This window comes from Odontomachus brunneus, unplaced genomic scaffold (genome assembly GCF_010583005.1).
Source record: "Odontomachus brunneus isolate Ranch 3 - 2012 unplaced genomic scaffold, Obru_v1 Obru_scaffold_028, whole genome shotgun sequence".
Lineage (NCBI taxonomy): Eukaryota > Metazoa > Arthropoda > Insecta > Hymenoptera > Formicidae > Odontomachus > Odontomachus brunneus.
In genome coordinates, this window is record NW_022639478.1 from 1,286,103 (window position 1) to 1,300,019 (window position 13,917).

Consider the following 13,917-nt stretch of genomic DNA (forward strand, 5'->3'; position numbering starts at 1 on the left):
CCAGTAATAAAAAATATGTATTTCTATTTAAAAAAGCAAAGTTGATCTTGTCCTAACCTTGGCGACGTCATCTTAGGTCAAATAACTACTGTCATTAAATGCGACTTTTTAAGCCTTACAACTTTTGTTCGAAACATTTTTCTCTAAAATGCTCCCCCGCTGAGTTTTCTTGCCGTTGCCGAACTTATGGGATACACTGTATATATACAGGGTGGCCCACGTAAAGTGTTACAAGCTAATAACTCTAAACATATTTGTCCTATCAAAAAGTTGTTCATGAGAAAGTTTCATATATTCGAGGAGCCTTTCTAACTACATAAACAAAAATCTACTTCCGTCCTTGAAAAGAGGCGGGGGGTAACTTTAAAATTTCAAATGGGGCCTCCTGTACAATGTTATATATTTTGATTCTATAGGAAAAAGCAAGTAAACTTTGTCTGAAACATTTCTTTGGAAAATGCTCCTATCAGAAGTTATAAACATTTAAACTTTAATGTAGAGTGCATTGAAATTAATGATAAATTAAATAAGACTCATAGTTTTTCTGTTTTGTTTTATTTTATTAAATATTCGAACTGTTGACTATTAACATCTAAACATTTATTAATTCTTTTTACAAAACTTTGCCTAACTCTAAACAATATTTCTCGGGTCACCTTAGTGACAAGGCATCTTAGGCAAAGTTTTGTAAAAAAAATTAATAAGTGTTTAGATGTTAATAGTCAACAGTTCGAATATTTAATAAAATAAAACAAAACAGAAAAACTATGAGTCTTATTTAATTTATCATTAATTTTAATACATTCTACATTAAAGTTTAAATGTTTATAACTTTTGATAGGAGCATTTTCCAAAGAAATGTTTCAGACAAAGTTTACTTGTTTTTTACTTGTTTGTAGAATCCAAATATGTAATATTGTATAGGGGACCCCATTTGAAACTTTGAAGTTACCCCCCGTCCCTCTTCAAGGGGGGACTTTCTCAAACAATTTTTTGATAGGACAAATATGTTTAGAGTTATTAGCTTGTAACACTTAGGCCGCCCTGTATATATATATCCGATTTTTTACTTGTTGCCTTTCTGCGTTTTTTATATATTGTTTTTTTGCGGCTATTTTTACGTAAAATAGATTTTTAAGTGAAATAAACGAAGAAGACAATGACTAATCTAAGAAAAAAAACCCTACTGTGAAAACGGATAATCTATATGTGTGTGCGTGCATGCGTATTCGCGCGCGTAAAAACCTGTTTCGTGTAAAAATTAATCGCATAAAAATTAGCCGTCTACTAATATATAAAGAACAGCAGAAAGGTGATAAGTAGAAAATTGAATAATGAGTTCCTGATATTTCATGCTAAAAAACCAATGGCAAATTTCGCTGAACATTTGAAGCTTTTTTTTTAATTCGTACCGAGATAAAAGCGCATGAATTGTCTTACGCTCGTACTGTGAAAAACGAATTTCGTTTAATACCTGCAAGCAATTCCTTCAACTCCTTGATGCTCTGAGCAACTGTTTCTGGCGTTTCGCGCAGATCCTCCTTGGCTATCTGTACGAAAAGATCACAGTCATCACTGTCTTTTAAGTCGAATATTTCTAAGTTTGTTGTATAGCCGCTCAGTGAGACCTTCGGTGCGGTATTCAACCGTTCTTTTATGTATTCTATTATTTTTTTATAATCGTATGATTCGAGTGTATCCATATTATCATCCGTAATGGTTGTCAATGAAGACATTGTGTCCATTCAATTGCAATGCACCTGGTATCTGTCAAACAGTGCCAAACGGGCATCGCCAGGATGAGTCAATATGAGAGGAAACGATTCACGATATTTGCACAAATCACAGCACTTTTGTACGGTATAACAAAAGCCGGCGTAAGTTTTAATAGTTCTAATTTTGAAATCAGATCAAGAAATCACCGATAATCTGTACAATAATCTACACAAAGTAACTTCACATTCGTAGATTTGTATCTCCGTCGAGATTTCACTACTCGGGCGACAGAACACCTGTGCTCGAATGTAAGATTCTCGTGAGTAATTATGAGTGATACGGATAAAGTTGTATAACAATTATAATTGCAACGTGGTTAAATATTTCTCTGGAATATAAAATCCTTCGTTATCTATGTTATGTGCCGAGAAAAATCACTACGTGGATTACCACGTTGCGCCACTTAAAATCATTATATCACAATTATCTCGATACATTTGCATCAACATTTGAACAAAAAATCGTGATGAAAAATTGATAAATATTTCTTATAGTATGCTATATTTCTTTTTTTCGAGATATATGTAAATGTACTGTAATTTTCCTCAGATTTAAATATATAATTGAGATTTAGCAGAAAAAACCAATACGAATTAAAACCGGTTTAGAATATTTACTGATCAGAAAACTTTAATGTTGCTTTGTGACAATAAAGGATTAATTTAATGTGCTTCATTAAATGGAAAATTTACAATTGCAAGAAAAGGTTCGTAAACGCAACATCCAATGATAATCGCCGAAGCTTCACTCTTAAACTGCACTTTCTCATACTTTCCAATACGCGACGAATCGTACATAACTCAATTTCTAAAGCGAAAAAATAAAGTTAAAAAAAGAATAAAGTAAAAATATGTTTATACAGAGAGGAAGTTAACACGTTCTCTTCACGGATCCTTTGGGAAACCCTGCCCAAAGACCGTCCTACATTTTTTTTATACATAATTGTGTGAACTCAGTTTATTTATGTGGACATTGAAAGAAAAATCACAGTTCTAATACATATGTGATATTGGTCTTTCATAAGAAAGATCACACGTTGTATCACACATACGTGATACGAAGTAGTGAAAATATGTTAAATCACAATTTATGTATTGAATAAATAGAAACTATCTCACTATAAACGCACGTACGTGTAAGAGAGACGTAATTAAAATAAATTAGAATAACACGATTTTATCAAAAGCGTACGATACGAATGTTCATCAAGATTAGTTTAATAGTTACGCAGAGGTACGAAAATCGTCAGGATCTCAAAGTCGCGCACTTCCAGTTGTTTACAAACAATTTTCGTGACAATGTAATGTATCAATGCGTGTCACATTTTTGGGAATTTCAACGACGATTCTCACTGCATCAATAATATATCGATAGGCAAGTACGGTACGCGATTAATGAATCGCGGATAAATAAATTACCAGTCCGTTTTTTTCTCTTAACTCGAAGAAGTTCGCGCCGCGAATGATGCGGTGAAAATCGTGTTAGCTGGCGAAAATGTCCGAGACTGGAAGGGTTAAGCAACACATATATATATATCGAGAATGATTCGCTGAGTCATCGATAAAGTGTAGCCTTAAAAGAATAGTGTAATATAGATCGAATACTGCGACATTTCCACTTACTTCCGAACATAACGTTTGCAATCGTATTTACAGAAACAGTAATGTCCATTATGCGACGTTATAGATTATATAATTGCGATAAAGATGTAACAGTTTCAAAAGTTTCTCACATCAAACTTTGTAAAATTTCGAATTCTTATTGCAAGCATAACTGCGTCGTAGATTTCAAGATTATGTATATGCAGATTGTTTATCCACGTATGTACATAGTCTTGTATGTCTTATATGTTGTATGTACATAGTTTTTTACAACGTAGACAATGAAAGTTCTGATAGAATATTGTAAATTATATTCTCTTTCTCATAGAATATTGTAAATTATATTTAAATATATAAAAAAGATCAATTAAATTATAACCCTGTATAATTAAATTATACAGGACTACAGTATTTGTTTTGAATATTAATTATAAATGTAATATTTAAAATAAGTAAAAAATTATGTGTGAAATTTTCATTTCATCATATGACATTTTGATAGGTTTAACTCTTTGTGTGTAAGAATATAACTAGAAGATTCTACGAATACTAACTTGTTTAGAAAACAACGTGTATAAATTCACATCATAAAATTCTACAATTTAAACAAAAATATAAATCTTTTTGAATTTTTTAACAAATCATATATTCATATTCATAAATTACTTATTAGTCTACACAAATGTCATCTCATATATACTTTACATTATCTAAACATAGAGTATTATAATTTACATATAAATACTCAATACAAAATACTCGACTTAAAGATAGGTACGCCGGTTGCACAAAAACGCAACCTGCTAAAATAATTTAATTAAAAGAAATCTCTCTTTCTCGCTCAAGGTTTGGAATACTCTACAAGATCAAAGGTAATTGAAAATGCTTAGATGTGTAAGCTACTTTCATCGCAAACAAGATTTAATGCAATTATCGATAACGATATTGATGAAAGGCAGGAAAAGTTGTCGGTAAAACTGTCAAGTAATTTCCAATTTATGGTACTATACGTACAGTTGTGCCTATTGATTTCAACGATAAGTACACGCTGAAAAAGGTCTTATATATTGTATATATATAATTTACGTCATGTCGATTAACTTAAAAGTTCGTCTTGATATAATAAATTTAATGTTAAAACGAATGATAAAATATATATATATATATATATATAAATGTTATCATTCGTTTTAACGTTGAATTTATTATAGCAAGATGAACTTTTAAGTTAACCGATATGACGTAAATGATCGTATGAAACTTCGAACTTTCAATTCGACTACAGCATTCGTGTATATAAACGATTGAATATTGATAGAGGTCTAGACTATCATGGTATTTTCCAATTTTAATTCGCAGGCTGCCCGTTCGAGCCGGAAGCTGGTAACATTGTTTATATAATACGAATATTAATTTACACGAATGTACGTGTACTTCCTACACGATGAAGTTTCTACACAAAAATTCCACGTAAACGTAACGATTGGTCCCGTGTAAAACATATTATTTTAGCGTGCAATTGTTGCACGCTAAAATTGCCTTATAATTATTGACGTAGTAATACAAGAATTATTTATAAATTATTAGTAAATTTCAGTAATTTCAAATTTTTAATATCATCAAAAGTAGTAATATATAGCGCATGAGAAAAATATGTTTTCAACTTGATTTCAGTAATGATATTTGTCGCAAAAGTGTTTGTCTCAAATAACTATTCAATGCTGCTACAACTAACTATCGAAGTGTACATTGACAAGCATTCAGTCGATGATATCCTCTTACGACACTCCAAATATGCTAAATTTAATGTGTCATTTTTTATACAGCATATGCAATTTTAATCTAATTTCTTCACGATAATGCTTTTTCTATTAAAGTGTCGTGTGCTTATCAGAGTGTCGAAATTATTCAAATATATAAGTTCGGTTATCAAAAATATATATTTAATACATACAATATCATAATATACGTTATGTACATAAATGCATATTGCATTATATATTATTATATTATGTAGTACAACGTGTATATTCCTTTGACGTCCGAAATTCACTCTCTGGCGAATTGCGAAAACTAATATTTAACATCACTGTAGCATCACAATGATGATGACGACGTAAACGGTGAACTATTATTTCTGGCGAAATCCGAATGTACTCCATTCTAGAAAGAAACGTTTTATCATTAAGTGTTTAATACAAAGTTATATCAAATGTTGCAAGAATAGGCGGCCGATTGCCGCGTGATAACATATACGAAAGTTCAAAGTTCAATCACTCTATTCATTAGACACCGGAGTTTATTATACATTCAATCGATGATTTCCGCATAACTTCAAGCACATATTCATAGCAGAAGTATTAAAAATTCAAATATAAACATCGTTAAATGATGCAAATGCTTACTTGCGCATAGTCTGCGCATACATATCTGTCTAGCTTGATTTTTAGAAAACAATTTTTGCAATCAGCGTATTTTCTGCTTATATTTTATAAAAGTGCGCCAGTTATCCAATGCCAAGATAATCGGCATTGATACAACACAGCATTGATTCCTTATCAGCATTTAAGGAGTTTATTCAATACATATATATGTTTAAGCCGCCCGAGAGGCATATTTTCATTGGTACACCAAGGCAACTACTCATAAATTCACTATTTATCGAATAGAATTACGTTTTTATATATTTATTTCATTATTTAAACAATAAATGTCAATTTGAAATTAATTTCTTGATATTATCTGCCATATTTCACTCGATACAGTCCTACTCAAAGCATGAAGCAGCAATTTTCTTATTTACAATCGATCATTACACAAAAACGGTGTAGTAAATTCTATTCTTTCTTTTATGTTGCGTTTCCTAATATTTAACATTTATAACAATAAGTTTTTCTATTTGGATGGTATCACTTTTTACGAAATTACACTGAAATAATGGTTATTTATATTGCTTGTACCGTAAGGTTATATATGTAAAAAATTGCGATATTTAGTATTAAATTTCTAACAAACGGTGCCGATAATAATATAAACGTAAGTTTACTTTTTAGTACTATAACAACAGTTACCATAAAAATAATCCTCCTGATTATAATTCTTTCACTATGTAATTATAGTCACAAATATGGAACACTTTTTTCTCAGTGCGGATGTGTCATTAACGAATCATAGTGATAATGTTTATCGACTTAGCTCACCTTGCATCTTATGCTCGAAATTGAGTGCTACCGGGTACCAGTCGGCGCTAGTATAATTAATCTCCGGCAATTCACCGCCATAATTTTTCGGCAAGTGGCTTGGAGGGATGTGACTATGAAGAGAAGACATTTTGGTACCGTGGAAGAACATACGTTTCTTTAGCTTCTCTTTGACGAACGGCTTGAACATTTGCCACACCATGTTGAAAAGGAACGGTTGCTTCACGAAGTGAACCTGATGGATAATTGCACGTCAGATAATTATCCAATCAAATGAAAAAGCGCTTACTCACGTTTACGAATACAATTACGCGATATTCTATTCCACCAACGTTTGATTCAACTAACAAGACGTGGTGTAGACTTTAGATGTAAACTTTACACGAACCTCCTTCAGACGCAGTGGCATCGCGTCTTGAATGAAAGAGAGGAGTCTCATGCTGAAAGATGGCGATAGACCCATCACCTGCTTCATCGAAAGCCCGTCAAAATCCATTATCACTACACAACCGTATATCTGTGAAAGAAAACAGAGAGAAAATAGTCGTAAAGATATGATTTGAAAAACTATAATTAAAAGTTAACAGTAATACAATCACGCTATCCTTTTCACATTTCTTGTACAAACAGAACTTATGTAAATATGTATTGCTTTGTTTTATCATATTCAACGGAAAATTTTTAGCATCCCTCTTGCAGATATACGAGTAATTGCATCGCTCGTCTAGCATTCGTCTTTTCCGGCAATATTTATTTTATGCAATCAAGCTAATTGAACTGCGTTGATTGTAAATTATAACCGTATGATTGTTTACAACACATCGTTGTTCCTACCTAACTACCGGTGCACATAGCAAACTTTACGATTTTGTTATCTGTGTATTCACGAATTTAAAGAAAGGAAACTTGGATGAATAGAAAAGAACGCCTTGTTCGAATTAAAATGTAACAGAGAATATTTTCCCCATCAAAAAAGAAATATAATTGCCATTTTCTGTAATTCCATATTCTAAGCAAAAGACGAAAGAGTATTCTTCTTCTAATGAAGTGGGAAATTAATTAATTGAAAATCTATTATATATTATTCTAACTTTTTTCCTTTTGAATCAAGAGGGATACGTTTGCGTGAAACAAGATATCGTTTTATACGCATTATGTGATACGCAATAAACAAGATTTGTAGATAAAAGATGAGATTCCTCTAATTTAAAGAATATTGTACTTAGATCATTTTTCATAAGTAAGGGAGAGGGGAGCAAATAGTGACAGTTTAAATTTCTCCTGTATTTCCCGCGTGCTATTATCACCGTCAATAGCGAGTAAATTCTCAAACATCTAATCATCTTTGAAAAAAACAATTAAACTGCTAAGTCAAACATAGCTAATAAAGAAGACTAAAATTTTGACTTATGAAACAAGGTAAAACCTGAATTTTATTCGGGTATTTCTACTTAGATTGTTTTGACTCTCGAACCCCTAAATGATATTTTACTTGTTCAGCGTTGTACGATATGTGTTTCTTCTAGTGTGACTTAACCTCTATATCTATATATCAATTTGTTTATTGTTTTAAGTGTCTTAAAAGAAAGGGTAACTCCTGGGGCAAAGAGTGACAAATTTTAAATAATGTTACTTGACTTATTCAGTGTTAGTTGAATTGCATTTCTTCCCATTTATTTTGTTGAGTGTAACTTAAATGCTATTAAATTAGGTTTAAATACAGAAAATATTAATAAGTAATTTGAAAAATCACTTTTTAAAAGCGCGTCATATTATTTCACCAAAATTAGATTTTATACATCATTTGTTTTAATAAAATTCTTACATATGGCAGTAAAGAAATTATATTTCAATTTTTAGTTAGTCACACATCGTCAAAAGAGAGACTGAATGGAAGTTCAAGAGTTTTTCATGATTGTTTTTTGTCTATTTGTGCCACGCTGAGGCAAATAATGACAGAATTCAGATTTTAGTTTCTATAAAAATTTTGTTATTCCATATGACTTACGAGTCTTGTACTTAAGTTTTTCGTATAATTGAAGGTGGAAAGTATTGTTTTAATAAAATGTTCGATCTCAACAACTTGAAAATAGCTTACACGAGGGAGAAAAAAATTCATCCCTATTTGCCCCACTCTCCCTTATATGTGTCTGAATTAGTACTTATGTAAAAAGAAAAGCTATGTTTTACTATAAAATTATATCATCTCCGCCATAACATATATCACGTTGTACTTAAAAAAAATGTGCCATAACATGTATTACGTCGTACTAAAAAAAAAACTTTTCGTTCGTATAATTTTACGTATTCAACATTTTTTTCCGCAAAAATAGCATAGCTCCGCAAGGATCTTTTTGCGTAACAAATGATTGCTATTTTCTTTTGCATATTTATCTCGAATGTTAATATAAATTTTACTACACTATAAATTCTCTCTTTCTTTTGATCTGTTTTACGATAAATCTGAATACGACATCGCCAGTCGGACGGTCTCAAACCACCTTTTACAACGTAACGCTGCGACATTAATCCAATTGATAACAACCTGTGTCTCCGGTTCTAGCACAGCTAATGTATGGATGATATAGAAGAGCCGAAACATCTGATCGGACGTGACTTTGGACGGGTCCCAGAGTTTGCCAGAATGCACCAGCAGAATTCTGCGATTCTTATGATCTCTGGTAGTTAGAACATTTATAATATTGTTGTTTAAGAGAGCATCCTGCTCGCTGCTCGGCAGCGGGTTATGCAATAAAGCCGCATTCTTCTCTTTGAACTCCGCGATTCGCTGCATAAGATCCAGTGCACTTTTTGGGTAAAATTTGCACGGTCGTAAAAAGGTCATCAAAATCTCGTCATCGGTGTTATAGTAAAGATTTGGCTTCTCTGAAAAAGAAAACGTCACGGTATCAAGAAAATTATCAATGCCTGTAAAATCGTGAGCTAAAGTTAGCTAATATATATGTTACATAGAGAGAATTTTATTAGAGATTGCTAGGGAAATTTGTAACCGAGGAATAGACTAACATTCTGCAATAATTTATTATCCTTTTATTCCATATGTGCCTTTTCTTTTCCATTATCCTTTCATTCCATATGTATTTATATTTGGAAATATTTGGAAAGGATTGAAATATATTATTAAAACTTTGCTATTCTTGGTAAAGTTTACCACGTCCCTAACGAGATAGACGTTACTGATAGTTTATACTACGAAAAACTGATGCTATACTACGAAAAACATAGAAAAATAAAATAAAAAGAATTTAAGCTAAAAGTACCAATGCCAGTACACGTAATCTTGGACATTTTTATTATTTTGGTCTTTAAATAGGGATATTTAAACATTCAACAATATATATATATATTAGGTCTATAACTTTAAACCCACATTTTTTTGCAAAAATTAAGTCTTTATTTAAGAAACAAATGAAAAAGATAATTGTTAATGTAAAGCTCAAAATATAAATGTAAATATATATACATGTAGTTGGAAGTATCCTCTATCAGATAATATCACATTTTTACTGAAATTGTTTCTAGACTTAAAACAAAAAATGTTTTTATAAAACGCACGAAAATAGAGTTCAAAGAAAATGGGTGCCAAAAGCGACATATCTATTGGAAGTTATATAACATGTTGCATATATGATAATATTTGATAATAAATAGTTCGTTATTGCATTTAATGATTGAATAATATTCATTTTATTTAAAAGGAATATTTATGTTAGTTAGTGTTCACTGATGTATATAATTACAAATAATTATTGAAAATGATTTACATTTACATTATTGCAGCAGAGTAAGTTCATATACAACACATGTCACTTCACAATGTGAGATTAGAATCAGGTTATGTTAGTCACAGACTATCGTAGCTATTGCATACTATAGGTATGTCACTTTAAAATACATTCTCATAAAATTTTTCAAGTTACACAGTAAAAAAGTGATAAAAATTAAAATATTCAAAAAATATTTGTACAAAAGCTAAATGCATCTAGAAGAACTTAATATTGGACAAAAAGATAATTATCGATGTTTAATCTACGTAATTCGCCAATAAAAATCATAGAAATAAAACTTGTGAATTTCTAAAACTTAATATTTGCTAATTTAACATATAAAAGAACAAGAAATATACCAAGTATGACTTTTTCATGACTTTACTGGTAAAACGAATTACGTTTATAATAGTTTCGATAAAATACAATATTTTATATATGAGATATAGAGGTGTGTCGCTTTAGGAAGCCTATGTCACTTTTGGCTACTTTCCTCTATATAGTGAATATATTTTATGTTGGAAGTTTAAATATTCATCTTTAAAGAACAAAACACAATAAGAATGTATGGTTGGCTCATATATAAATTTATTTGTGTCAACCAGATTCAATATTAAATCAGATCAGGCACAACCAGCTTTATGTGAGAGCTAAACGTACCGTTTTTTTTTTTTCATATAGGATTAGATACATTCGAGAGATTCAGTATTTTCCTCATATATATATATATATATATATATATATATATATATATATAAACTATATATGTATAAAATAATATTCTCTCCATGAATATAATACGTAAAGCACATAAATTACGTAACTCTCAAAAGACTCATTCGAGTCAATTTTACATATTCAATATTTCTTTTCAAAAATAACAGATCTTTAAGGATCTTTTTACGCGAAGAATAATCCAGCAGCTGTCAATATCGCTTAAGACTTTGTACGATTTTTCTTACACGTTACTGTATACCTTTAGCGTCATCGTGCACATTGCATGCACACACATACACACACACATACACACACACACACACGAGATATATACACGGACGTGCACAATGGTACACGCACGTATTTGTTTATCCAATAATGGGTTGTAATGATTCACAGTCTGCTGATCATTCTTCTTATCAGATAGTATCATTGGACTTTGCTTGGCACATTGGCATTGAACGAACTATCGTTCGGTCGCTATCTCGAATTATGCCTTTCGATCAAGGTACATATGGTTAATTATAACACATATATATTGTTTTAACGACCCAAAGCGCCGAAAGCGTGAGATCTCTTTGTTAATTTGCGGAAGCGCAGTCAGCTCGACGCAGCGTGTCCTCGCGTGCGAAGCGAGACTTGCGTTTTCAATGAGTTCTCAATCGCTTCGATGCTTCCTGTTGGCAGGATATAAGGAAATCACGACAGTCTTCTATTTATTCTATTTGAAACAGAGTGGATACTTTGCCCGCGTGAGGCAATCACGAGTATATGCACAATGCCGGGCCACGAGAATAAATAGCACACCAAAGATGAAAACCGAAGAAGGATTCACAGGATGTCTACGAAGATAAATGAGCGACAGGTAGAGACTCGTTTTGACAGATATGAAATTGTGCGGGTATCAAAGAAAGAACGTCGAATAATTTGGCAGCTTAGTATAGAAAAGCGCTAATTGGAATTTTTCAAATTATATCGTGGCGCAACCGAAAGTACATGTCGGATAATAAACATCCGAGTAAGCAAAAAATCATTAATAGGACGTTACTGCAACGATATTTACTAATATGTAACGTTTTTTCTAATATGTAGTTTTTAACTTTATATCAACATTATTACGGATAACTTTGACACATTCGAATATTTCTAAAACATTTTTGTAATATTCAAAAGGATCGTATTATCGTCCGGCAATATCTTTGAAATGTTTTTGAAATATTGAACGAAAATATTCAAGAGACAGGCGTAAAATCAATATTTCAAGATGTTGATCTAATGTTCTTTGTTTATTAGAGTAATATACTCCGTTTCCCGCTTTCTTAACGTTTAACGTTACGTTATATCATCTCGCGATTTATCTCGCAAAAATCTCAGAAGGGCGATTTATCGTTTAATTAACTATACGTCCGAACAATACGGTATCTCATTTTCGATTATTCTTAGCTCAAAGTTTGCTCCTGATATCACTTGACTCGTGAATCGATCATATTACCGATAACTTTGTATCACTTTACGACACACTTGTTACTTGTTTACTGCAGTTGAAATTATTTTTTATTACAAAATCGCGTACTTCTCGTCACTCATTTTTCTCAAGGAGATGTTTCTTACAATGTTACGTAGTATACAATTGAATGTCACAAAGTTACATAAAGTATAGTATTGCATCAAGTATATACTGTTCGAAAGATACTGTCGTAAATTGGCAACTCGAGATGCGTTGCGTGCGAAAGAGTTCTCGTCCTTCTTTATTTCTCATAAATTCTTTATTTCTCTTGATAATATTATTGTGATAATTCGATCCTATTGATTTTAATATTTGAAACATTTCGAAACGTCGTGAGCTGATTCAAGCAAGATGATATTTTCAAGCGATCTTGAAATTTACGATCTTGGCAAGTGTCAGAGTTTAAAGTCTAAGAATCTTCAATACACACGAATCTGAGAAAAAGAGTTAAATCTATACAAGCGAGACAACAGTGAGAAAAGATAAAACGTGAAGGAAGACGAAAAGTATTATCGGACTAACACAGTGTGACCTCGACATTATCTGTCAATGGCACCATCAATCTTTCGTCACCGCTGTGCCGCTCAAGTCGTTTCTATAATTAACGTTAAAACGTGCATATTAGGGGACGTTTGCATTGTTCGACTTATCGGATTGGTGCGTCGGAATAAATTAAACGAATCGAGTCGGTCAATTTTTCAAGGCAGATTATATAAGGCGAGACAATATTTTTTTTTATTACCACACCTTGTGAATATTTTCGAAATTTAAAATTATGGTATTTAAATTTAACTGACTTGATAATAACTGACTTAAATAATAATGATTAATTAATGATAAAAAGAGATATTGAACTAATTTGACTTCTGATATGATAAGATATGATTTAATAGTTAAGTTTTTTTCAATGATTTTGAAGTATTTCTTGTCATAGATTATCGTGTTTTTTTATCCCCTATCAGAAGAAAATATAAAAACATAACAGAGATTAACATTGTATTAAAACTGATTGATAGGGAATAGAAAAGTAGTCTTATCACACAGATATTGTAGTTCCATCTGTTTCAGCATGTATATCAGCGTGAGATTTATAATTGAACTTTTTATGTGAGTACGATAAAATATTCTGCTACTCAGTTTGATCTGTTAGTGTATTTTAATCTGCTGTTAAACTTTTTCCTCTGTTCATATATATATATATATATATATATATATATATATTTCACCAGAAATTTGCTTAACCTAACTAAACTCTTTTTGCATGTAGAAAAAAGAATATTACGTGATTCATAGATAAGAAAAGATTGGTAATCAATGAACCCCGGACT

General features: G+C 31.4%; 2 protein-coding genes across 7 annotated transcripts in view; both read right to left on the reverse strand.

Annotated features, from left to right (window-relative positions):
- Positions 1 to 4,526, reverse strand: part of LOC116842909 (alpha-tocopherol transfer protein-like) — a 7,381-nt gene extending 2,855 nt beyond the window's left edge. Inside the window, exons 1-2 of one of the 6 annotated variants that reach the window (XM_032812770.1) lie at positions 4,392 to 4,526; positions 1,475 to 1,767 (exon numbers count right to left, since the gene is read on the reverse strand). In XM_032812770.1, the coding sequence (XP_032668661.1) occupies positions 1,475 to 1,745 (271 nt within the window). In that variant the 5' untranslated portion in view covers positions 1,746 to 1,767; positions 4,392 to 4,526. Of the gene's footprint in view, positions 1 to 1,474; positions 2,105 to 3,003; positions 3,851 to 4,391 lie in introns of those variants that run through there. The other 5 variants (XM_032812766.1, XM_032812767.1, XM_032812764.1 and 2 more) reach the window with 5 other exon arrangements.
- A 772-nt stretch (positions 4,527 to 5,298) lies between these two features.
- Positions 5,299 to 13,917, reverse strand: part of LOC116842911 (clavesin-1) — a 10,008-nt gene continuing 1,389 nt past the window's right edge. The window contains exons 2-5 of the mRNA XM_032812773.1: positions 9,123 to 9,463; positions 6,966 to 7,094; positions 6,578 to 6,812; positions 5,299 to 5,540 (exon numbers count right to left, since the gene is read on the reverse strand). Coding sequence (XP_032668664.1) covers positions 5,509 to 5,540; positions 6,578 to 6,812; positions 6,966 to 7,094; positions 9,123 to 9,463 — 737 coding nt within the window. The 3' untranslated portion in view covers positions 5,299 to 5,508. The remainder of the gene's footprint in view (positions 5,541 to 6,577; positions 6,813 to 6,965; positions 7,095 to 9,122; positions 9,464 to 13,917) is intronic.